Below are 27,183 nucleotides of genomic sequence, written 5' to 3'. Positions count from 1 at the left end.
AACGGTTAACTCCGAGTTAGCGGCTGACCCAGGATTGGTGCAAATGGCCCTAACTAAACAACAGAAATAAAAAATGTACTTTTTATAAATATTTATTTACCTTCTGTATACTATAGTATCTTATTCTAATTTTATCCCTTATTCCAAAACATAACGAAATTTTTCGTATACTGAACAAATCAACATTCAACAGCAAGAAAAACTGCTCACTTTGTATAGAAATTGACTGTTTTTTACAAAAAAAAGTTGCAACAACAATATATTTTGCCTATGAAAAGTTTCACTCATTTAAACAAAACATAAATAAGGTAGGTTTCTAGAACATTCAGAAACTTACTTACATAAATAGAATCGGAAATTCCTACAATACGATCGGCAGGAAAATCTCGTTTCTTAAACATGTGCGGAATAGTTATTTACGATACAAGTGCGGAAAAGAGGAAACTCGAAACGAGTGGCGATAAATTAAAACACGACCGCAGGGAGTGTTTTAAATCGACACGAGTTGCGAATTACCTATTCGCACGTGTATCGTACAACGTTTTACCGTTTATACTTTCGACATATGCACGAAAAGTGCTATTTTACGCACTAGTGCGAGAAAGTAGCACCAAGCACCATATGTACTGTAAATATAGTTTTTGTCCTAGCCCCGCGTCCCACGTTTTGTGCTTGCAGCACGCCAGCGCGCGCGGCGCGGGTGACACTGCCACTGCTGGTGCCCGCGCTCTTTACGCACAGGTCCACCCGCCGGCACCAGCAGGGCGTCGAGAGACACTACGCCAGGCCTAGAGATGCCAAGTATCTTGAACTCTTAGGTTATAAAATTCTGGTTTTAGGTATTATTATAATATTATAAATGCTTCGGCGTGAACATCTTCGCTGGCAATCCCTTATATCCCGGCCTCTTAAGTAATGTACTGATGATGATGATGATCCTTCCGGCCGATTTCGGCCATGGCGACCACTGTACTGTAAATGTACCTAAATGCTGAGTTCTATACTGCCCCACCACGCATGAAATTCAAAACTATATCAGCCGTAACAGTCATTAAAAAAGTTTTCACGCTTCGAATTCCATATTCAAACGACACGCTAAAACGGTCCGGGTCCGAGCCGAGGAGTCCGACACTCCGTTTTCTATAGACAGCCACTTCCAAACCTCAGTGATCGTGTGATGCTTTCGATAGAAAGATGAAGATGGAAAAAGAGAAAGATGCCCGCAATTTGAGAATTTCGGTCTTCGCGGTAATCCGGGCCCTTAGACCCGGACCTTTACTAGCGTTTATGCGCGGTGGGCATCTCCAACTACATCTAACTTAAATCTATACTTTGGTTGTAAAATCTTTTCCCTTCGCATCTTCCGTCTCAGCTTCCTGTCTGAGTGGCCTGTTCTTTCTGGGCGGGGACAGCATGGTCTTAGTGACTGTGGCCAGGGGGGACTCCACCGTCACCCAAAGCAGCGCGCCTGAGGCAAACGCCAGGAATATAGTGGCGGCTAGGAGCACCATCTGTTGAGAAAAACATTGATCTTCAGATTAAAACATTCACGTTCTAAGCCTTCCTTCTACTTCATTCTCTGCCACAAAGTACCTATGCAAAAAATTCTTTCAGGCGCACTTGTAATATACGAGTATATGTATAATGAATCGCTTCAAAAAGATTTTTCGCACACAGTTTGTCGGTTTTCAAGAATAAATTTTGGCAAATTTTGTTATAGAGAATGATAAAATGGTTTCTAGCAATCTTATTTGTGTGTTTTGTTACTCTATTCACATGTAATACATAATTTAATATAGGTTATAGGTTTTCGCGGGCTTGGTTTCCGCAACTCGACGTCATAATATATTGCGCCTATTTTGCGTGATGGGTTTACGGCACTACTCTTGCCAACCCAACTCTTCCAGGAAGCCTAGCAGACACTTGATGTTGCCGACGACTTCTGGGAGAGACCCCGGCAGACACAATTTAACATAAGACAATAAGAGCACAATTACTTAGTGCCAGTTGCACCATTCACACTTGACAGACTGATCAACGTCACCCGGCGCGCCGCGGCGGTTTACTATGAAACTTTCCATACATTAAAATTTAGCGAACTCTTTAACGATGACAAACAGTTTGGTGCAACCGACCCTTAGTGGGGAGCAAAGTAAGCACACTTTACGCACTAGTCAGTGAAGTACGTACTATTTAGTTGTCGGACATGTTATATAAGAAGCCGAGCCGATCGGAACTGAAACAGTGAGTGTAATAGGAAGCCGGCTTAAGGATGACTCGTCACGTTAGACCGAGCCGTGTCCGGGCCGGAGCTTCCGGCGCTTACTTTTCTATGACATGACAGGTGATCACGTGATGCTTTCCATAGAAAACGAAGCGCCGGAAGCTCCGGCCCGGACACGGCCCGGTCTAACGTGAGTCATCCTTTACGACGCGCGGCCCATCCACGGCCGCGCCGAATCCAGTCACCATGGTCAAAATCGGCCAAGATAGGGTAGACTATATAGTCAATGAAGTACGTACGATGTTGTAGTCTGACATGTAGGAAGGCAGTCTCTGCGAGCCGACCAGACCGCGCTGGAACAACGAGTGCATTAGGAAACCGGCGTACGACGCACGTCCCATCCACGTGAAGCCGCGCCACTCCAGTATGCCGCGGTACACGGCTGGAACAAGTATCAAGTTATTAAAAATGTGTTCCAGCTAAGTTAATATCATACTGTTTTTTGGGGTTCCGTTCCCAAAGGGTAATAACGGGACCCTATTACTAAGACTCCGCTGTACGTCTGTCTGTCACCAGGCTGTATCTCATGAACCGTGATAGCTAGACAGTTGAAATTTTCACAGATGATGTACCTTTGGTAGCTCACTGTCGCAACACTGAAATTCCAAGAGTCACAGCCGTCACAGGCCATAACCTCCTTTTTTGAAGTCAGTTATAAAAGTGTGTGCGTGTAATCTATACGCGCGAATCGCGTTTGAAGTAAAACTTCTTTTAAGATGACGTTTATCGTTATGTTGGCACTTTGTGTGTCCTATTGTGCGTGTGTCACTACTGAGCGTTACTTCCGTTAGAAAAAAAATGGTCTGTAAAGTCGGTTTGGGTGATAACGTCATCAGAAAACATTGATGAAAAATATGTAAACATAAACGTTACCATGGAGATGTGTCCACAAAGTGGCCGTAACGTTACCATGGAGATCTGTCCACAACGTGACACTTTTTAGTCGCGCCTAAAGAAGTTTTACTTCAAAAACGGTATTAAAATCATATTGGAATCATATCAATGAGCTGTGATTCGTGCGAGACGCCCGCACAAAGGACAGCTACCTGATATAGTTCCAATATTGTTTTGATGTCAGGCGCATGTTCAAATGGTCTGTCATTCTGTATTGATATACCCTGACATTAACATCACTCATCGTCTATTTCAAGTGTTATAGAAATGGAAACTAAAGTGGCCCACTGATTACCAGTCCGCCGGACGATATCAGGTTGTCTAGTTTAAACAAAAGTTGACAGTTCCGAACACACAGAACAGAAGTTTTGGCAATAAACGTGCAGAAAAAAATGCCAAGAACATTTTATGGGAACTGCAATGTTTTAAAATTTTCTATGGATGGCACATTGCTAACTGTATCTGTATCAGTACAATATAAGTCTACAGTCGCTAGTTAAGAAATAATATCTGGAAGACAGAGCTTTGCTCGGAAAACATATAATCACTCAAAAATGCGCGTTTTCCCAGAGATAAGACCGAGCTAGATCGATATTTCGCCCCTGAAAACCCCCATATAGCAAATTTCATCAAGATCGTTAGAGCCGTTTCCGAGATCCCCGAAATATATATATAAGAATTGCTCGTTTAAAGGTATAAGATAATGTAGTTTAAATACTTACTTTCAACCTTAAAGATGCAGGCAATGATAATAAAGATGATAATACACTGGAACAGGGGCTTGTGGGTGGCGCCGTAGATGATCTTTAAGAGGGTCGAGGGTTCGTAGCCGTCCATGTAGAAGATACCACCGGACAAGATGGTGCCAACGCCGACTGGGAACGTCATCCACATGATCCATGGGTATTTCTGAAAGGAGTAAAAGATTCAGAGAAAGGGGCAAGAAAAATGTACGACAACTACTTTTTTAACAATCAGATACGCCTGCAAGCGATACTGCAAATTCTTTTTTGTGGGCGAGTCCGCCGGCGATGCCGAATACGTACTTCAACATGTGTTTCTGTGTGCATGTGTCTTCTTGCGGACAGTTTTGTCCACTGAAAAGTCTTAGGAGGATATAACCAAACGGAGACGCCACGTCTGTAATTTTCTGTACAAAAGTCTCCCGATTTTTGCGGGGGAGGGGAACGTCAAATGTATGCGTAACGTCAAAATAGCCATGTCAGATAAACGTCAGTCCATACATTGTGTATGACCATTTTCGACAGAGAACGCCTGTTAATGGCTACTCCGTTTGGTTATATCCTTCTAGGAAAAGACAGTTTACCGGACTGATTAGGATTCAAAAGCCGACTAACCTGCAGCTTTTGAGACACGCTCTTTTCGTTGTTAAACAAGTGGTAGGCGAGCAGGCCACCCGCGATGCCCAGTGCCCAGCGCGTACGTGGCCCGTGGACATGTTCGTGTGCCCGCCCATAAAGATGATGCGGAATGTGTCGTTGAACCGGAAGAGGGACCGGCATGTTCTGTGTGTGTGTATGTTTTCTGTAGACAAAGTTGTCCAACTAACCTGCAGCTTCTGAGAGACGCTCTTCTCGTTCTTGAGCAAGTGGTAGGTGAGCAGGCCGCCAGCGATGCCCAGCGCGTACGTAGACATGTTCGTGTGCCCGACCACAAAGATGATGCGGAATGTGTCGTTGAACCGGAAGAGGGAGCGGTACGTTCTGTGTGTGTGTATGTTTTCTGTGGACAGTGTTGTCCAACTAACCTGCAGCTTCTGAGAGACGCTCTTCTCGTTCTTGAGCAAGTGGTAGGTGAGCAGGCCGCCAGCGATGCCCAGCGCGTACGTAGACATGTTCGTGTGCCCGACCACAAAGATGATGCGGAATGTGTCGTTGAACCGGAAGAGGGAGCGGTACGTTCTGTGTGTGTGTGTGTATGTTTTCTGTGGACAGTGTTGTCCAACTAACCTGCAGCTTCTGAGAGACGCTCTTCTCGTTCTTGAGCAAGTGGTAGGTGAGCAGGCCGCCAGCGATGCCCAGCGAGTACGTGGACATGTTCGTGTGCCCGGCCACAAAGATGATGCGAAATGTGTCGTTGAACCGGAAGAGGGAGCGGTATGTTCTGCAAAGTGACTGTTTTGTAAAGGACAGTTTGATGGTGGAAATATTTCGAATTAGCGAATGACAACGGATATTCAGAATATTCGTTGTCATCAGAGAAGGCTCGGTAGCTTAGATGGCAGAACGATGGGCTAGTGATCCAAAGTCACGAGTTCGAGTCTCCCGTATGTGAAGTTTCAGCTAATTCGAATAATAGGAAGTGGGTGGGTGGGCGGTATATATTTAATATATTTAATAGAAAGTGGGTTTAAATAAGCTTGCAAAATTTGACCTGACATACAGTTCTATGGAATGACGTATAAATTACACTTGCACTGCGTATGCGATCAAAATTGTTGCAGACTTTTCTTGGTCTAACTCTAAAAAGTGTTCAAATTAAAAGGGAAAGGCCAGCGAAACAGATAAAAAACCTTACTCAGGAGATAGATGCACCACAGCCCCCAAGTTCTGCTGGAAGTACAGATGCGCGGCAGGGATGGCCAGCGCCACGATCAGCATGACAGTCAGCGCGATAATCTGCGCACGCGGCTTCCGGAACAGGATGCACACGAGCAGCCCCAGACCGAAGAGTTGCGTGTCCGCTGCCAGATACCTGCAATCACGTCGTCAATTTTATTACAGTTTGGCCAACATTGGTACAGGAGTAGGGTTGCCATACGTCCGGATATGTCCGGATTTTTAGGGTGATGTCAGGATTTTTATCAGGACATTTAATTCTTCCATATGGCAACCCTATACAAGAGAATATTAGGCAGAAAGAATCATTTTTATCACCGAAAAATAATAAACAAGATTCTCACGACAATCAAGATGTTCACCGTTCACCCAATGGAGAATGCAGAATGGACTATATATAAGTGAAAAAAGAAGTAACTTCAACAGCTTCTTAGCTTAGTCCTAGTGACATAGTGACACTGCTAACTTGGTAAGGGCACTATTTTTTTCATGTCTGTTCACGTTGCGACTTTTACTATGAGGCCATTTTAGTTCGTGTGGCCAACCCTGATATCAGGAAAAAGGCTAATTGACCAAATATAACCGCCTGCCCATGCCTCTCCCATTTATTACAATCTTAAAAAAGGTAACTCACCAGCTCTGCGGGAAGCAATGCGAATCGTCGAAGATGTAATTGTTGATGTAGAGTAAGTGCGCCCACCAGTACTGGTTGCAGGCGACGGCTTCGCTGGTTACCACGTGGGGCCACAGGGGCCCGTCACCCAGGTGCCGCATCAGGGTCATTACGGTGAACATGACCAGGGCATAGATTGGAGTCAATCTGAAAGTCAAGTTGGGACTGAGCTACGAATAAGTTTTGCATAGGTGAGTAAGATCAGTCCGTTTATTACAGATCGACTTGATTCCTTGGCGCAGCGTAGAGATATAGCCTAGTTTTGTATTTTCTATCCGATGTATAATGGATAGTGCTTAGAGGAATTGTTCGGACTAATCCCTACCGCTTCTATACGCCATTGCTCTACACGTCAAAATTTCCATTTTCATCATTTAGAATCTAAGTGGAGAAAATGGAATCTAAGTCTTAGATGGTTAGCAGTCCTCAAAAGTACGTTTCTCCAGAAACTTCCTGCCTCGCACAGCTAAACTGTCCTAACCTTCAAACCTTCAAGAAAATAGCGTACTACCATCTTAAAGGCCGGCAACGCAACCCTCTGGTGTTTCAAGTGTCCATAGGTAAGTAATTGCTTACTATCTTACGATTCGAAATATATCTTACTTGTCTGAAAATAGACGAAATTAATAACTAGCTTAAATCTTAAATAGGCCCTTGAGGCATTGTACCAAGGATGCTGGTCGCAATGCTGATACGTGCGAGGAAGCCGCCAGCTCTTCGGTCACCAGTTATGTCAACCACACTCATCGCGATTTCTGCAAACAACTTGTGCGCACTGGGACCTAGAGTTTCAACTCCAAATGGAACAAAATGGTACTCTCTACCGAAGCTCTTATATTTATTACGTTTTAAAATTTCGGCGCTTTCCGCCGCTTCGCCCGCTTTTATATTAGTCCGTTGGAGGTGGGACGGTCCAGTGTGTCTAATCCCACACTAATATCCGTCCCAAGCTCCAAGGAACCAAGGACACCCCATCGGGCCTGACATTTAATTTTTACCTCAGCCACCGCATCAGCATGCCCTTAGGCCAGTCCCACAGACTGATTCGGTGCTTCTCAGCGTGCAGCTCAAAGTTGAACGCCAGCAGGAACCCGGACATCACGAAGAACGTGTACGTCACCAGGTTGCCGTTGAACAGGATGTATTTTGAAGGATCATCGTATGACTGAAACAGGACATAATACCGTAAGTCATTTGTATTTTTCTTCTTCTTCTTATAGTGTCGTCTCCTGCCGGAGGTTGGCTATCATTAAGGCTATTTTTACTTTTGACGCTGCAGCTCGAAACAGCGACCTGGTGCTCATCTTGAACCAGCACCTGAGGTTTTTGAGCCACGAGGTACGTCTTTTTCCAGGTTTTCGTTTTCCTTGGATTTTCCCCTGTATTATCAGCTGGAGGAGGGGTATATTTTGTCATTTCGTAATACATGACCGAAGTACTGCAGTTTCCGAATCTTAATAGTCTCTAAAATGTCTCTTCTCTTTCGCACTCTCTGCAGCACACTGGTCGCTCATTGGTTACTCTATCCGTCCATGAGATTGTATTTTTGACAAGCAATAAAAGCGTGACAGTGATTTTATTTTATTTATTTATTTATTTAAACTTTATCGCACGATATAAAATTGTACAAATACCAGTCAACCATTGGGTCAAACAGAAACGTGTAGTTAGTGCAGGATTGTAGAAAGCGAGAGGAAATGAGTGATCAGAATTATGAAAAGAAAAATAAAATGAAGTTTATTATAATTGTTGTGATTAATTACATTAACATACCGTTTCGATGTAATAAGGATTCTCGAGGTAGGTGTATGCAAGTACCAGAGCCGTGTGGGAGAAAAACACGCAAATCATCGTCAGCGCCCTGTCGACAGAATAAGTACATTCATAACAATCAAAATGGGAGACATAAGACTCGAAATCACGACTCGGATAATACATGATCCTCTTAATACTACAAGTATATCAAACCTAGAACTCTAAACTCTGCATCCTACTAGTGGCCTGACCTCCACTGATGAACAGCTGCAAGATACCTAGATCCAGTAACAAAGATACCGTAAACTGGACTTACCTTGCACCGCGGGCTAACATTGATCATCAATCTTTGAGAAATAGGGAGTTGATTTTTCAATGCAAGCTTAAGAATTTTGTGAAGTGGTTGGCATCTTAACAGAAATACACCCTGAAAGCGTTCAAAAAACAATTCCTTATACTTTTAGTCGTTGATCAGTGTTTGCCCCGCGATTAAGAGTAATTCCAGCCTACCGTTACTGAGATATTATAGCAAAATAGCTGTCAAGCTGTTGCTCTCATTATTATATGTAATACGTGTATGATCATATCAGCCCTTTATCATTAACTGCTCAGCGTAGGCTTCTTTCTAGTAAGCTATTTGTCCCGGTACTGAGTTAATCTCATGTAAAACTGCTGCTTAGTGCTGAATATATGCTGAGCCATCATGTTTAGCATATAAAGTATTGTCAAAATAAATGCTTGTACAAATTACGATGTTAAATAAATAAATTTGTATAATTCTTTCTTTTAAAAGTGACCCGCAATCTACCGAATGTCGTCCATCCAACCAGCCAACGGCGCGGCGCCGGTGGCTAAACGCTCGTTTCATCCGGAAGCGACCACCATTCTGTTAACATTTTGGTCCACCTGCCATCACTGCCTGGCAATATGTCCCGCCCAACTCCATTTTAGTTTGGTAATAACGTATCCCACGCGCTGCACCTTAGTGCGGTGTCGCATCTCGACATTCCTCACTCGATTTGAAGCTTGATGCCGAGCACGGCGCGCTCCATGATTATCTGGGTGTACTTCCTTTAATTTCACTTGTCAACCAACTTTTCGCCAAAGTTTCATTTGGCATACCAATCGTTGGCATAACCTTACTTCGCAACCATTTCATTTACCATACCCCATACTTGCGAAATGAAAATGACGTACTAGGTTGGGATTATGTAAATTTGCGAAATGAAATTTCGCCCAACTAAAAATATGGGATAAATAGTTTGGGTACTGAAAGTTTGTCAAGTAATTTTCGCCGAAACATCAGTAAACCGGTTATCTGTGATACTCGGATTGTATGCACAACCTCCTCAGAGAGCGTAGTGTATGGAGATGATTGAATGCTTACCTCAGGCCGTTGAAAAGCTTGAGCCTGTTGAGCCTGGGCTCGGGGCCCTGTCCGCTGGGCGCCACCAGCTTACGCCAGTTTTTGCGCATGGAAAACGCCATTAAGTACGGGTTCCCTGGAAACCAACAAACGTAGGTTTACGTCCATGTGACGGTAGCGAAACGGCCAAGCCACATATGTTGGCTAGGGTGTAGAGTTTAGGAAGGCTTTCAGAGTTATAGAAGCTTTTGGCTCTACAAGAGATCTGATAACTTTTTAATAGTGCGAGCCTTATGGTTTCGTCTTGGCAACGTTTTACATGAAAATGTTTTGGGTGGGATTTAACTTATTTTTGTAAGTTGCTTATGACAATCTTCCATCTCCTAATTTAAAGGGTTGGAGGGTAATTCACTATTAAAAATCCTCAAGTACTACTACGTCGGTGGCAAACAAGCATACGGCCCGCCTGATGTTAAGCAGTCTCCGTAGCCTATCTACGCCTGCAACTCCAGTATCTGGGGGCATCTTCTATATAATCTACTTTTTACTGATTCCCCATACAAATTTCAACCCCTTCTTTCCCCTAACGCCCTTTTCCATCCACTTTTCCATCCACATACCAAATTTCGACTATACTAAATCTGTTCAGCGGTTATTGATTTCCCATACAAAATTGCAATTCGGTGAAGAAAAATCCGAAACCAGGCCTTCCCAACAAAACCTCATTTCCCCTGGCGAGCGGCGAGCCGTGGCAAAAAGCCGGGACAAATGATAGGAAGAGTGACGTATTGAGGAGTAAGTAATGTCTACCTGTTTTCTCGCCCTTTAGGATGTCGTATGATGTCCCAGCCGCGTTCAAAATGATCAATATCAGATAGACACCTCCGACCACGTAGTCTCCAATGCTGAGGGAACTCTTTTCGCCGTGTTTTTTGCAGTATGTTATTTCGGATAACCTGAAAAAAGATATGAAACCAATCGGGGGCCTTATTTAGATGTTTTTTAATTAAGAGTAGTTTTGTTTTTTAATTTTTTTATTTATTTATAAGTTGTTATTCTTAGTTACTTTTAGTTTTACTCTTAAATAAATGGATTTATTACAGTTTTGGTCGAAAAAAAAAAAAAAAAAAAAAAAAATCATAATCTCATTTTCATGCTACACATTGCGATCATATAATCATATGACGTTTCACGTACGGTACCTTATGGTGGTCGGTGGTATTATTAAGGGGCTGTCGACACCCAATGTCCTTGAAATTGATGTTATTTAAGCAGTTTTTTAAGAAAAACTATGTGTTTTACTAAAACAAAATATTCATGAATTTCATTATTATTTCAAAGGCCGTGGCCGTACTCGCTACATGATTGAACGAAATAGGTTCGATAGAAAATAATTGCAAAAATTGGTCTTAAAGTCACCATTAAGCGGTTCCATGTCTTGATTTTTTTGACTTATGGGGCTGCAATTAGAATCACAATTTCAAAATACTTATACCTAAACCGCTAACCCGTGGAATTCTAGATCTAGAGCCCAACTGGGGAAGTATCTCTAAACAACACTAGACCCTACGTACGTACGTGTTGTGTTCCTACCGGAGTGTTAGGGTCGGCAACGCGCATGTAACTCCTCTGGAGTTGCAGGCGTACATAGGCTACGGAGACTGCTTTACATCAGGCGGGCCGTATGCTTGTTTGCCACTGACGTACTTGACGTAGTATAAAAAAAATGACTACTTATTATATCAGCGGAAAAATCACACCTCGCACACCTCGCACACCCCGCACACCGTCCGTGCCAGATAGCGTTGTAGTTGATAGCGTTGCAGTGAGCAATGTTTTGTACGGAGTTATAGAAATAAATATTACCTGGCATTAAGCTTGTATCCTTTCCACAGCTCAGCGTCCACGCACTCCTCAAGGACGGCATTTAGATCCTCCTCATTTTCTAAACTCCTGTTCTGCATGAATTCTTTACAAGTTTTCTGTACGCACAACGCTCGATGGACTACTGTATGGTTATAATGCTTGACGTCATAGGCTGTGTATTCCTAGAAAATTAGGTACGTGAAAAAAAAAAATAGTCGCCAGCAGCATGCTATTTTTTATGTATATCTATTTGTCTGTGTGTTTACGAATAAAAACTATTCTATTCAAACTGGCGGAGTGCAGCGCAGATCATTGAGGAGTATTTCCTACGCGCAGCGCACACTAACGAGGGAAAATCTTCCGCGATACCGCGAGCCCCCGCCAGCGCGTGTGGGAACTGTGGGAGCACTAGCGCCTACCGCCGCGGTATCCTCTAACCTTCTCCTCGATGCCGCGGAGTAAAAATCCTCCGTGATGCTGCGAGGTTAGTCTCAGAGCATTCAAATTTATACCTTAATGCAGGGGTTCCTATTGCGCCGCGGCGCCCTCGTGCGCCGTTGACAGTAAACAGGGGCGCCGTGAGGCAATCCTCACTACGTTACCTATCTATTTCGAATAGCTTGGAATAGCCTAAGAAAAAAATATACATATATATGTGATCTGCACAGAGCTCCGCCGCCGGTTTGCGTAGGGCTTTATTAATCAAAGAATTAACAGGTAACGGAAATCATGGTCGCATTTTTATCACCTTTCATGTCATGCGTCACTTTCGCACTTTTATATTTGTTAGAACGTGACATGATAAAAAGGCGACCATCTTAGCCCTAGTAGTCTTACGGGGGCATGTTAAATAGTGCGAGGGTAGTTAAATAAAAGTTGCTTTATAAGTCGGTGTCCATAAGTTTTGACATATCATACAAGTCATACTACTGTTATGTAATTCTAAAATATTAAAATTGTATTCACAATAATTATGAACAGAATTAATAAGTAATTACTTATTTATTCTGTTATAATAATTATTGTAATTTAAAACTTTTATTAGGGTGACTCGCTGGAATCAATGTCATATTTTGGATATTTACGCAATTTACATATGTAGGTATTGATCATATCATTATCTCATTTGTAGAGTCGCTAAGCAATTATACATTCGAAACCGCTATAATAACTTGTTTGTAGAGGTAACTATGTTAAAATTTGAATAATGAATGTATATTAATTACAGCGCCATCTCTCCCACCACTTGAGTACTATAACTTGTGTTGTGAGGTGAGAAGGCACTTACTAAACTTGTTTGAGTTAGAATGTGTGCCCTTAAGAAGGCAAAAGAAGTGTCTTTCACGCTCAAAGAAACAGATGGCGTTATTAGTAGCGTAGCCTCACTTTTTCTCAGCATATTATTTTGGATAAAATGAGTAGACTCATTCATAAAACTTTGAGTTAAATTAAGTTTTATCCGTTTCTCACAAATACATATAAGTCAAAATGACAGACAGAAACGATTCATAGCTAATTCCTCAAGCGTGTAAAGCCTGACCAGGAATATATGATCACGCGCCATGTTGCGGAATCTCACTGGAACTAATTTTTTCATACTATACTGAACTGTCACTCTATACATGAGAATAACAGCGCCCTCTTGACAATGTTCATATATTTCTGGTCATATGAATAACGCCATAAAAGACAAATTCCTGATTCGAATTTGATAGCAGGCCCGTTCCACCAAGTGTCACCATGCTGACAATACTCACCGACAGTTCATAGCAGGCCCGTTTCACCAAGTGTCACCATGCTGACAATACTCACCGACAGTTCACCGTACATTACTGGCCCAACACGTGAGTGAGTTTATTATTACTAATATAGAGACGACTTGCCAAATAATGAAATTGTCGCAATCACAATTCACAACCTGTGCCACGCGACCAAAACGTCGTAAAATTAATTAATGGTAAGATTCATGGCGCTTACGCGTTAAGGTCGCGAGATTCACGCTCCGCTTCCATGGTTTGATGCCAAAACGGCTACAATAGCACAAAATACTGGTTCTCTGTGCCAATTCTATACCTTAGTAATAATAGTTCAATGTGATTGACCGACCCAGAAATGTACAGAAAATTATCACTGATAATTTATCAGTGTCAGGTGTCATTGGAGGGACAGGGGGTGCGACCCTCGGTCCGGATCGTACCTGGTCCAACAGATCTCGTTGGCCATTCAGCGCGGTAACGCTGCCAGCGTAATGGGGACATTTGAGCCAGGTACGATTCGTGACGGTTATTTTATTTAAACAAAAAAAACTGACGAGGCCTGTTGCGGATATCATCATTGCTATTTTTGGGACGAAGCATGTTGCTGATTTGCATTTGTAGCCACCAGACGAAACCTGCGTTGCGGATTTTTTACTTGTAACTAGATTATTTTTTAAGATTTTCTCAATTTCTGTATTTTTTTTAATGTAGTGTGCATATTTTTATTATTTTGTGTGAATAAATGTCAGGATTGTCAAGTACATATATAATAAAATAGGCACCTAATGTCAAACTAGAGGGCACGGTTTTTCCACTCTCTTTTCAAATCAGTAACTTTTTCTTTAGGAACTTACCTTTATCATTTGCATTAGTTCGGAGTTGTCTTTCGAGTAGATATCGGCGTCGAAAAGGCAGTAAGTCCCCCCCGGCTCCACAATGCACGTGTCATAGTCATCCATGTGATATAGCTCCGGCATTTTGACGTACTCCGTAACTGAAAAATGTGATAAACTGTAACACATGTCATATATTAAAGAAAACCGGCCAAGTGCGAGCCGGACTCGCGCACGAAGGGTTCCGTACCACTACACACAAAAACGGCAAAAAAATCACGTTTGTTGTATGGGAGCCCCACTTAAATATTAATTTTATTCTGTTTTTAGTATTTGTTGTTATAGCGGCAACAGGCAATACATCATCTGTGAAAATTTCAACTCTCTAGGTATCACGGTTCATGAGATACAGCCTGGTGACAGACAGACGGACAGACGGACAGCGGAGTCTTAGTAATAGGGTCCCATTTTTACCCTTTGGGTACGGAAGCCTAAAAAGGTGACGAAGCCCTCCAGTGGTGAAGGCCGGATTCGAACGAAGGAATTCGTATAGGAGGTGCAGGCGCGCACTGCTTACCCTTAGAGTTGGTCAAAGACGCCTAGTCTTACAAAGATGGCATATAGTCGAGAAATTGGGACGGTACCGCCGTAGCGAGGTGGCCTAGGGGCTCATGGCGTTAGCCGCGATAGCTAGATGCCGGTTCGAATCCGACCTTCACCACTGGTGGGCTTCGTCACTTTTTTTTAATATATGACATCTATTACAGTTTAAAATGTATATATATAGTCTGTAATAAAACAAACGAAATAGAGCAAAAACAAGTTTTGTATGGAAAACTTAAATTCGCTGTGTTTTTTTAACTATGGTATCTGAAGCTACATAAATTGATTACAGGACTAGATATACCTAATCCTATTGTAAGTAGGTATACAAAGTTTCAGAGCAATCTTAGTCGTTTTAAAATGAGAGCATAAACTTTCTACGTTTGTATGGAGAACCGAGCTTGCTGCGGACTCTTACGGGCCAATTCGAACAATGATCTAGATATCAACTAGATATGAAACAGACACGAAACCGAGAGATTTGAAGTTGAAGACATTACTTTTCCATTTTGACATTGTGTACGTTTCAAAAGTGGTTAGATTGGTGGTGGTTGTGGTGGTTGGTGGTAGGTGGTGGTTCTGATTCAGAAATATTTAAGAAATTCATGTGAAATTTGACATTTCCGCGATTCCGAATGTCCTCTTGAAAGATCTCTTTAAGATTTGCTTAAGATATTACTTAGATATCCAATGGATATCTCATGGATATCTAATGGATATCAAAAACGTCACAATAATTGTAGCGTGAAATGACAATTGGTTTCTCGAATCGAACTGCAAAAGATAACTAGTAACGAAACTATAACGTATCTATTAGATCTCGTATTGTTCTCGTATCTAGTAATTATCACGTATTATTCGATAAAAATGCTACCGTGCTAAGCCCACAGGAATATATGATCACGCGCCATGTTGCGGAATTTCACTGGAACTAATTTTTTCATACTATACTGAACTGTCACTCTATGCATGAGAATAACAGCGCCCTCTTGACATTGATCATATATTTCTAGTCAGGCTTTACATATGAAATTAAAGTTCTAAAAACCGTAGAATTATGAAATCTCTGACGCAGAACCTTGAACACGGAGAGCGGATATTTGAATATCAAAATAAAATCCTGTTCGGTTTTGAGTTGTAACATTTGCAACTTGAAACGAGTTCTTGGATATTGCAAAATTATTCAAGGTCAATATTTTGCAAAACATGTAAATATACCTGTTTATACATTTTATTGCTTCGAAAAGCAAATTTTTAGTGTTGCATGTAAAACTTTGTTTTGAAAAACCATAGAGTAACTTATACTAAAGCGGTACTGTCATAGTAAATTTTGTAACCCCAGTAAATTCACTGCCATCTGTCGACACACTTTAAAACTAAAAATAAATATTTATAAAAATACGATAAAATGTATTTAAATATGGATAAATGATTTTTTTATTTGCATTAATTATTTTTATATGATTTTGACCCATCTTCTTTCACTGGTATGCGTTAAAATTATAAATAACAAACGAAACAGTCAACGCCCTCTATACGAGTGTAGGCCAAAACTAGTGGCGCCATCTGATCGAGAATCAAATTTTCGTGATTTTCGAGGCACGTTTTTTCCTTAGACTGTATCCATCTATTACGGAGTTATATCTATCTTTGGAAAAACGGAACATTTACATAGATTTGATATAATACCCCGGATCCGCACTCGGCCCCGATTATGTCCTTAAACTACGTCCAAAAGAGAGGTACGGGCACTGTGAATGTCATCTCGCTTTGTGTGGTAGGGCACAGCACAGCGGATGTCATTACAGATCTAGAGCAGAGCCCAACTGGGGAAGTACCTCCACCTTACAGAAAACCGCAGCCAAATAACACTAGACCATAGTGTTGTGTTCCTGCCGGTGAGGTTGCCAGAGCTCAACGAGGGTGCGGAGTGTTAGGGTCGGCAACGCGCGTGTAACACCTCTGGAGTTGCAGGCGTCTATAGGACATGGAGACTGCTTACCATCAGGCGGGCCGTATGCTTGTTTGCCACCGACGTAGTATAAAAAATTATAATAATACCTATATCTAGGTTGTAAATCAAATATATTGAAGTTTTAATATAATTATACAGAATTTGAGAAAATCTTAAAAAATAAGTTACATGTAAAAAATCCGCAACGCAGGCTTCGTCGGGTGGCTACAAATGCAAATCAGCAACATGCTTCGTCCCAAAAATACCAATGATAATATCCGCAACCCGCAACGGGCTTCGTCATTTTTTTTTTCAATCAAATTATTTTTGTATATATTTTGAATCGTGTTGTTTTAAATAGTCAATAGTTATAATCACACATTAATAAATAAACTGAAATAGATGTCATAATTTTACGTCTACAAAACTCCACCACCATACAATCACATAATGTTTTTTTACCACTCCAGCTCGCAAAACTCCACCACCATATACTTGTTCTTGTGTGTTGTGTTTTTATTATTTAGTGTAAGTTTTGACATTGTAAATTTACGTATATTATGGATTTGTAAGTATTTATCTACTTACTCTTATTGTAATTGTTTTGATAACCCTTATTGGAGCTATAATTTTATTTTATTAGTATTGTTATTATTTTCATTTTTATGTTAACGATCATGATAAAAATTCTTATATTTTTGACATTAATGCAAACTTATTATGTAATTGTTTTTCATGAAATAAATCATCTAATCTAATCTTATCTAATTGCATAATTATTTTTTTCACCACACCAGCTCGTACAGGCTCTCGTTATTCTTTAAAAACTGATGCGAAAGTGACATTTTATCCACAATAGTGGCAAAGTAATAAGATGCAAATTTGAGTGCCTCGATGTCTGGCGAAATTTACTTGTACGTAATGATTTTGAAATCTCAAATTGTCAAAAATATTGAAGATTGCATATTGTTTCTCCGACTTAGTAGTCGAAGTCGAATTTCGCATATAAACGTAGGTACTGCAATGGCCAATATTGTCGGCTGAAAAAAACTAGAAGAAAAAAAATCATCATTTATAAAATCCCAAAACCTCCCTGGCAACGGGAATGCTCTTATTATTTAGCCACCCTGTATATATTACAGTGAACATATATCGCAAAGAAATGTCTGGACCACACAATATAAAAATCACAGAATATTCCATTTTTTTGCAATATTTCCCATGCGACCCATACGTTTGTTTACAATGTAAAATAACTGTTTCAAATTTTAGGTATCTATGTCAAACGGTCTCTGAGAAAAACGCATTTAACTGATTTGCAAGACCGAAGTGATCCCATAAGTGTTCCGTTTGTCAAAACAAAGTTTTGCACGGAACACTAAAAAACTAAAAATTCAATGATAACTAAATAAACTCACAATTTAAATGATAAATAACGCCCGAAGACTGATGAACAAGGAACATCAGCAGTAAAAACTTCATTTTGTATTTTTCACTAACAAAAAAACTCAAACAACAGTCACCGTTGGCGTCACACTTGAAATTAACGAAAATGTTGTGAGGCGGGGCGTAACCTGTATGTTGTAACCGAGCAGGGCAGGTTTGGTTGTATAATATATAGAGACGAGGTAAAATAGACTGTTAAGGGGAAAGGGGAGGGCCACTTCTCCAAACAAAAGTAATCCCCATTTTCCTCTCTGGATATTAACATTATGGAAAATATTTTTTCCCCTCACTAGCTCGGAAAGCCGTCTTTTATCCTTTAAAACAAGCGGGGAAAAACGCATTTTATCCACTAGTGGGGAAAGTAATTTGACCTTGGATGGAGCGTGTTTAAGTAGCTTGACAGATAACAACACGTAAAACTCTCATAATAATGGTTCGTTCGATATTAATTATCATTAAATAAATGGTTTGAGAATCTAATAAAAACTACCAGATTTAGCCTTATTTAATGATTTTAAGTCATAAACCTTAAAATTCCATAATAAACGTTTGTTTTTTAATAATTATGTTAAATATAATTCTGAACGCACAAGTTAAGTCGATGCAATTTCAAAACGCATCATTGACATTTCATACGTCAGAAATACATTTCATACGTCAGAAATGTCAACATTGACTACGAAAATTTTACTTAATAACTTCTCACGTAAAAGTACAGAATTTCCAGTTTTTTGTTATAATATCGTAAAAAAATGAGTGATTCCAGTTGATCAAGATGATCTAACGCCTGTGGATGTTCCACTTTCCTCGCTATAGTGAGGGGAAAAGTTTTGTGTTACACACGGGTGCAAATGTATTTTACTTCTCGTGTGTTAAAATACAACTTTGCACCCTTGTATAACAAATAACTATTACATAATTTACGATTTTTTATATTTTGCACCTGACTGAGACTTGTTTGCTGACAAAAATTATAAACTTTTTAAAGATTTTTTACGTTTTTGTGAATCAATATAGGTAGCTTATTAATTATTGTCATATTTATCGTATAGTTTTATTACATATAGCTTTAATTACTTAGTTTTACAGCGCATTGGCGCCCTTAGCTGTAATGCTGTAAAATTTTATTTCAATAAGTACGTAGTAGGGGAAGTTTGATTTTTTTATTATTGAAGGAAGGAGCGAAAAACAGATTTCATAAAAAAAATTAAATGCTCCTATTTTAATAATAATTCGAAAACAAATTAAACGTAGGGGCATAGCTGTGGTTGATATACAAAAAACCGGCCAAGTACGAGTCGGACTCACGCACTAAGGGTTCCGTACCATTACGCAAAAACGGCAAAAAAATCACGTTTGTTGTATGGGATTAAATAATAAATACTTAAATATTTATTTTATTCTGTTTTTAGTATTTGTTGTTATAGCGGCAACAGTTCATAAGATACAGCCTGGTGACAGGCGGACAGACAGACCGACAGACAGACAGACAAACAGACAGACAGCGGAGTCTTAGTAATAGGGTCCAAGGCGCAAGGTCCAGGGCAAAAATTTACTGTAAGTTTGGTAGGTATTAAGTCGTAATAATATATACCTAAATTATAAAGTATTTGACCGATCGAGCGCGAAGTTTTAAAATGGCCGGTCATGTTCGCTATAGTTTTCATTGAAAGTATATTTACTAAATATTTAGATCAGTACGGCTTCACTCACTATTATTTTTAGTCGCTTTTGGCGACATGTTTCGGATTCGTCGGGATTCGACACGTTTCGGGTTCGGGTTTGTTGAAACCGTACTGATCTAAATATTTTGAAATATGTCTCAAGATAGTTTAATTTCGAAGTATTTACTAAGTTTTACTTTCAAGATATTTTCCATTAATTTTCGATCCATGGTTTGGACACAATCTTTTTAGTCTTTTTTTTTCCGCGGACGGACAGACAGACGGACATGTGGAAACTATAACTACGGAACCCTAAAAAGAGGTATATAAGGGTTTAATTATATTCAATGAAAAACGTTTTGATATATACTTGTTTTTATTAGTTAACTATACTAAAAATCACCGTTTTAAGCCATTTTGCTCAATTATTCATTCATTCATTATCCAAAAATTATTTTATTTACTACGTAATCTTACAAACTAATCACTGTTATTACTGATATTTTATGAGATTAAAATCCCATTCATTCATCATTCGTTCCATTTAATTCACCTTAAATTGCGAGATCTATACTATAATGTATCAAATAGGAGATTACAAATATTATACTTTTATACTGATTTTATTTAAAATACCCCTCAGTACCTACTCTCATACTAAATTGTAATATTTACAAAAATTTTCAATACTTGGTACGTTATACAACAATAATTTAATCAACCCAAATTTTCCAAACGAGAAAAACAGGTACATCATAAAATTAAACCTAAGTCTATATTGAGCAACAAAACCAGGTGACATCAGCCCCACCTCGGTTTGATGGGAGTAAATTTGTAGTAACCAAGTAGTAACGTTAGAATGACCGTACTTCAAGGAGTCACATTTGTTATTATGATTTAGAAATTGCATCGTATCGATTTCGATAACAATAGGGTAGTTGTTGACACATTTTGAATTCTATAACTAAATCTAGTTAAATAGATAGAAAATGAGCAATTTATCACAATAATTTGGAAACTTAAAAAATATACTTAATGGGATTTATAAAAAAATACCTGTTTCGAAAAAAAAATTTTAACTTTCAAATAGGAAAAATATTACATCAGGGGGTCAGGGCCATTCGATTATTTACATTTTATTTAAAAAAATATTGTACAACAACAATATATAGGTACATAAACGCAATATTTCACCGACAAAATCGCAATTTCCTTGTTTTACGCATCGAAACGGCTTCAAAGCAAAGTGACTCTGTGACGTCACGATGTGTTGCCATTCATTTGTGAGTTTTGTATTGCTTTAAGACAACACTCATACTCCAAGTCCTTCACAGTGCGCGCTGTGCAGTTGTGGAACAAGTTGCCGTTATCCCTTAGACAGTCCCAGTCGGTAGCATCACTCAAGAGTAAATTGCATAAGCTATGACTCTCCAATGACCTGTGTTCTGGTTGAGTACTGAGTAATTTTATTTAATATTGGTTATGTATATTTATTTATATGTATGTATTTATATTAATATGTATTATATGTGTATTTATATTATAATATAGGCTATAGGTTTTTAAATATTTACTTGTGTAATACTTGAACCATAATTTCACTTTCCTGTTCGTTTGTCTGTCATTGTTAATTGTCTACTCTCAGTTGCTCAAAGGTTGACTGGAAGAGATCCCTTACAGGGATAAGTTCGCCTTTGTACATTGTATACTTTTTGTTTAATTGTATATCTTAACCTGTCTTATGTGCAATAAAGTGTTTACATACATACATACATACAATGCTCCCATACAGACATTTGATAGTCAAAACAAACCTGATCGACAGTTACCATTAAAAAAAATTGTCAACTACCCTATTGAATTAATGTTTAATAAATCACTAACATTTTCACAACAGCCCCTGTCAGACTGGAGCATGTTACGTCACAACGTCTTTACATCTACGGTAAGCGACAATGTGGTACCTTTTACTTGAAAACGTCACAGTTGGTGGTCCCTAAAAAAACAAATGAACCACTAATCCATCGGCCAAGTCCGTTTTTGCAGTCTAAGCTTTCCTATCGGGGGTCAGTGCAGCCTTGGTGACGGCTGCGATAGGAGCTTCCACACACACTCAGAAGATTCCAGCTCCAAAGAACGTCAGGAAGATGCTAGCGCTCAGAGCTTAACGCTTATAATATGGTGTTTAGTTTTTAAGCTTTCTATCGGGGGTCAGTGCAGCCTTGGTGACGGCTGCGACAGGAGCCTCCACACACACCCAGAAGATTCCAGGTCCAAAGAACGTCAGGAAGATGCTAGCATTCAGAGCTAAATGCTTATAATACGGTGTTTAGTTTTTAAGCTTTCCTATCAGGGGCAGCCTTGGTGACGGCGGCGACTGGGGCCTGCACACACACCCAGAACATTCCAGCTCCAAAGAACGTCAGGAAGATGCTAGCGCTCAGAGCTAAACGCTTATAATACGGTGTTTAGTTTTTAAGCTTTCCTATTGGGGGTCAGTGCAGCCTTGGTGACGGCTACGATAGGAGCTTCCACACACACCCAGAAGATTCCAGCTCCAAAGAACGTCAGGAAGATGCTAGCGCTCAGAGCTAAACGCTAATAATACGGTGTTTAGTTTTTAAGATTTCCTATCGGGGGTCAGGGCAGCCTTGGTGACGGCTGCGATAGGAGCCTCCACACACACCCAGAAGATTCCAGCTCCAAAGAACGTCAGGAAGATGCTAGCGCTCAGAGCTAAACGCTAATAATACGGTGTTTAGTTTTTAAGCTTTCTTATCGGGGGTCAGGGCATCCTTGGTGACGGCTGCGACAGTAGCCTCCACACACACCTAGAGAATTCCGGCTCCAAAGATCGTCAGGAAGATGCTAGCGCTCAGAGCTAAACGCTAATAATACGGTGTTTAGTTTTTAAGCTTTCTTATCGGGGGTCAGGGCATCCTTGGTGACGGCTGCGACAGTAGCCTCCACACAAACCTAGAGAATTCCGGCTCCAAAGATCGTCAGGAAGATGCTAGCGCTCAGAGCTTAACGCTTATAATATGGTGTTTAGTTTTTAAGATTTCCTGTCGGGGGTCAGGGCAGCCTTGGTGACGGCTGCGACAGGAGTCTCCACACACACCCAAAAGATTCCAGGTCCAAAGAACGTCAGGAAGATGCTAGCATTTAGAGCTAAATGCTTAAATGGTGTTTAGTTTTTAAGCTTTCCTATTGGGGGTCAGTGCAGCCTTAGTGACGGCTGCGATAGGAGCTTCCACACACACCCAGAAGATTCCAGCTCCAAGGAACGACAGGAAAATGCTTGCGCTCAGTACCATCAACTGAAACAAATAAGATTTTTTTTTGTTTATGTCAACCTGCACAATATGTACACGAAAGTACAAATGGCGGAACTAATGCCAGAAAACATTTCCTACCAGTCAACCGATAGATTGAGTTGGTGAACAGTCATACAGTTAGATATATAGATTATTAACACATTTATTGATCGAGCGAAGTAAGGTCTCCGTTTCAGGTTAAGAGTCCCCGGCAAGCTCGGTTCTCCATTCAAACTTAGTAACGCTCTCATTTTAAAACGACTATCTAGATTGCTCTGAAAATTTGTACTTACAATAGGATAAGGTATATCTAGGTCTGAAATTAGTTTATGTAGCTTCAGATACCATAGTGAAAAAAATACAGCGAATTTAAGTTTGTCATACAAAACTTGTTTAAGCTCTATTTTTTTTTTTCAATTAAGGCAAAAGTAAAGCAACAATTATAACATTTGACACTTTATACATTTAAAATCTAACATCTATTTCGATTGTTTTTTATACTATAGCTATATAAACTAATGTCAGACCTAGATATACCTCATATCATTGCATGTACAAAGTTTTAGTACAATCCAACACGTAGTTTTAAAATAGGAACGGAATTTCGTTTGTATGGAAAGGTGATATTCGGCCCGCTAAAACGTGATATTATGTAAAACAGAGTAGCAATGACCCCGTGTCGTGGTGCGCGTAAAAGCAAGTAATGGTAACGTGTGACGTCGGCTGCCGAACCTGGCCCTATTAGTCTTACAACGAGTTTGACACTGACATATTCGCTAACGATTGCATTAAAAAATCATTCATGGGTAGTTGTGTAAGATTTTATAATAAACTTCCAAATATCATCACTGAATTATCTGTTAATAAATTTAAAAAATATGTAAAACGTAAACTTATCTCTAAAGCCTATAGCACACAAGACTACATGAATGATGAAACACCGTGGGATTGTGATTGTAAATAATTAATTATTTAATTTTAAAATTTAATTTTAATTTTAATTGTGTACAATGCGACAACTCTTTTAAAACGCAGAGAGGCCTCAATATTCATATTTCCAAAAAACACCGTCTATGTATCAGCCAAAATGATGCCGTTTTAAATTTAGACCCACCCTTTTTGACCACCCCCCTTTCAGACCAACCAAATTCCATCCCTTTCCATTCATACCTTAGCGAACTTAAAAATAATGTGCCCGTTGTTAAAAGAGTTCCGCGCGGCGCCAGGATCACAGTCGCTAATCACCTTTCAGGCCTAATTATAAAATGTGTGGTAAATAATCAAATTGATGATTGGCATAATCTTTTCCTTTTTTCATTCAAAACCCTTCATGCCAAAAAGGATAAGACAATTTCTTTAACACAAAAAATCAAAAACAATTGCGTTTCGAATACAATTCCACACATTTCTCGACCTTCTGGGTGCGCCTCATCCACTTTCAATAGAACTAAATTAATTGAAAGTAAAATTAGCGACGGCGATCTTAAAGGTGCCGCTCGTCTTCTTTTCACAAATGACGTGCTATCGCCAGATACTCCTGATACCCTCTCGGCTTTACGTTCTAAACATCCCCCAGCTCCTTCAGTACCACACTTGTTTGCCCCACCTACATCTGACCGGGCCTGCCTCCAAATCGAAGACAAAGACGTTATTGACGCCATATTTTCTTTCAAAAACGGTTCGGCGGCCGGCCTGGATGGGATCTCGCCCCAACATTTGAAGGATCTAATTTCTCATTCCGTGGGCGACGCAGGTGTGCAGCTTATCAGTTCCCTTACTAAATTAGTAAATTTTATGTTTTCAGGCAAAATTAACACTGAAATCCTCCCTATTCTATACGGTGCAAACCTGATCGCCCTAACCAAAAAGGACGGAGGGGTGAGACCCATTGCTGTGGGGTCTACTTTACGACGTCTGGCATCAAAAATTGCGGTTAGACACGTTAGATCAAAATTGCAGTCCCTTTTTGAACCAATACAGCTAGGTTTCGGCACGAAAGGTGGATGCGAGGCAGCCGTCCATGCCCTAAGGACCTACCTTTCACTCAATGATTGCGAAATTGTAGTCAAAATTGACGTTAAAAATGCTTTTAATTCGGTTAGTAGGGACACTTTGCTGACAGAAGTAAAGGACAAAATTCCAGAGCTATACAATTACCTTTTCTTTTGCTATTCAAACTCATCTAAATTAATGTACAAGTCACATGAATTATCTTCTGAGGTTGGCTGTCAGCAGGGTGACCCTCTCGGGCCAGCAATTTTTAGTTTGGCTATAAATCCAATTATTAAAAATTTAAAATCAAAATTCAATGTCTGGTATTTAGATGACGGAACCCTAGGAGGCGACGTGAATACTGTGCTCTCTGATTTGTCTTTTATTAAGAGTAGTTTCGAAAATATTGGTTTAGAACTGAATTTCGGCAAATGTGAACTCTTTATTCAAAAATCTTCTTGTTCTTTGGCAGACTTACAACCCAAATTTGACGATCTGGCTCCTGATATCAAATCAGTAGACAAGTATTCTCTTTGCCTCCTGGGATCTCCTATATTCGAAGAATCTTTTCCCGGTTATATTTCTAACTCTATAACTAAATTCAAAAGTCACACGAATCGCTTACTCGAAATTAGCCCTCATTATGCTCTTGTGATTCTTAAATTTTGTCTTTTTGTCCCTAAATTTACATATGTGCTCCGCTGCTGTCCTTTTTGGAAACATCAAAATTTATTGTCGCCTTTAGATGATTTGATCAAAATTAGTTTAGAGACGATTCTAAACATTCAGCTAAGTGAGCCTTCCTGGTCTCAAGCGTCCCTCCCTATTCGGTTTGGAGGTTTAGGGATTCGCAAAATTTCCAGTGTGGCTTCCCCAGCCTTTTTGGCGTCCACTCATAGCACGTCTGGTCTCATAGGAAATATTTTAAGGGCTTTGCCCACAAACTGTGAGATTGCGGGCTTTGGGGACGCCAAAAATGCTTTTAAAATTGCTTGCCCGGGAAAACAATTTCCAGACAACCCAAATTCACAAAGGAGTTGGGATAATGTTTACTGTGATTTAACTTACAATATTCTCCTAAACAACTGTACAGGTCCAGACCGCGCGAGGCTTTTGGCGGTCGGAGCCCGGGAAGCGGGTTACTGGCTACATGCCCATCCTTCGCCTAATACTGGTACTTTCTTGGATCCGGCCTCCCTTAGACTGGCGACTGGTTTGCGACTCGGGGTTTCGGTGTGTACGCCACACATATGCTCTTGTGGCACGGACGTGGACCGACTGGGACACCATGGATTATCTTGTCAAAAAAGTGCCGGCCGTTTTTCAAGACATGCGTCGCTTAATGACATAATCCGTCGGTCTCTTGCCACCATCAATGTACCCGCTCTTCTTGAGCCGACTGGTATTATCAGAGATGATGGCAAGAGGCCCGATGGGATGTCCTTGGTTCCTTGGAGCTTGGGACGGATGTTGGTGTGGGATGCTACCTGCGTAGACACACTGGCACCGTCCCACCTCCAACGGACTAATGTAAAAGCGGGCGGAGCGGCGGAAAGCGCCGAAATTTTAAAACGTAATAAATATAAGAGCCTCAGTAGAGAGTATCATTTCGTTCCATTTGGAGTTGAAACTCTAGGTCCATGGGGTCCCAGCGCACATAAGTTGTTTGCAGAAATCGCGAAGCGTCTGGTTGACGTAACTGGTGACCGAAGAGCTGGCGGCTTTCTCGCACAACGTATCAGCATTGCGATACAGCGGGGAAATGCCGCCAGCATCCTTGGTACAATGCCTCAAGGGCCTATTTTAGATTTAAGCTAGTTATTAATTTCGTTTACGTAGTAGCACTGTATATATCTTGTATGTAAATAAATTTGTAATTACTTAAAAAAAAAAAAAAAAAAAAAAAAAAATATATATATATATTTATTATTATGTTAATAATGATGAAATTGATAATTCAATGAATAACCTATATTATCCGTATTTTTTGACATTTAGATTTTTATTCTAGAAAGTTTCTAGACTAGTATTTTTTTATACAATTTTGGTGTTTGACGATCCTTTTGTGAAATTCTTATTATTAAGTTTGACATATCTATAATAATTCAATGTTTTTAAGAATAATAATAACTGCATCAATAAATTGCTCTGATATTTAGATTAAGGTAATATCACACTAAAATTTATGGTAATATTTAAA

The 27,183-nt window shown here is 40.0% G+C and overlaps 2 protein-coding genes across 2 annotated transcripts in view; both read right to left on the bottom strand.

The window, feature by feature from the left end:
• Nucleotides 1-1,287: 1,287 nt before the first annotated feature.
• Nucleotides 1,288-18,074, bottom strand: LOC134749684 (nose resistant to fluoxetine protein 6-like). The gene is made up of 14 exons (XM_063684702.1): nucleotides 17,983-18,074; nucleotides 14,029-14,168; nucleotides 11,418-11,599; nucleotides 10,362-10,507; nucleotides 9,573-9,687; nucleotides 8,204-8,291; nucleotides 7,429-7,595; nucleotides 6,392-6,577; nucleotides 5,717-5,893; nucleotides 5,132-5,302; nucleotides 4,749-5,100; nucleotides 3,901-4,087; nucleotides 2,524-2,666; nucleotides 1,288-1,511 (listed from the first exon to the last, which is right to left on the bottom strand). Exons 1-14 carry the CDS (start codon nucleotides 18,044-18,046, stop codon nucleotides 1,326-1,328), a joined length of 2,304 nt encoding a protein of 767 aa, XP_063540772.1. The 5' UTR covers nucleotides 18,047-18,074; the 3' UTR covers nucleotides 1,288-1,325.
• Nucleotides 18,075-22,837: 4,763 nt separating this feature from the next.
• LOC134749609 (nose resistant to fluoxetine protein 6-like) overlaps nucleotides 22,838-27,183 on the bottom strand; it is a 45,099-nt gene continuing 40,753 nt past the window's right edge. Inside the window, exon 12 of the mRNA XM_063684628.1 lies at nucleotides 22,838-22,994. Within this exon, the coding sequence (XP_063540698.1) occupies nucleotides 22,872-22,994 (123 nt within the window). The 3' untranslated portion in view covers nucleotides 22,838-22,871. The remainder of the gene's footprint in view (nucleotides 22,995-27,183) is intronic.

The sequence above is a fragment of the Cydia strobilella genome, chromosome 18, assembly GCF_947568885.1.
Source record: "Cydia strobilella chromosome 18, ilCydStro3.1, whole genome shotgun sequence".
Taxonomy (NCBI): domain Eukaryota; kingdom Metazoa; phylum Arthropoda; class Insecta; order Lepidoptera; family Tortricidae; genus Cydia; species Cydia strobilella.
This window is presented reverse-complemented; position numbering and strand designations above follow the sequence as displayed.

Bases quoted from the DNA above. Each gene is read 5' to 3' on its own strand.
- LOC134749684 (XM_063684702.1), bottom strand. From the start codon at position 18,046: ATGAAGTTTTTACTGCTGATGTTCCTTGTTCATCAGTCTTCGGGCGTT. The intron at 7,596-8,203 runs GTATGTTAATGT...GTCCTGTTTCAG, and splicing joins ATCCTTATTACATCGAAACG to TCATACGATGATCCTTCAAA. The intron at 5,894-6,391 runs GTGAGTTACCTT...ACGTGATTGCAG, and splicing joins CATTGCTTCCCGCAGAGCTG to GTATCTGGCAGCGGACACGC.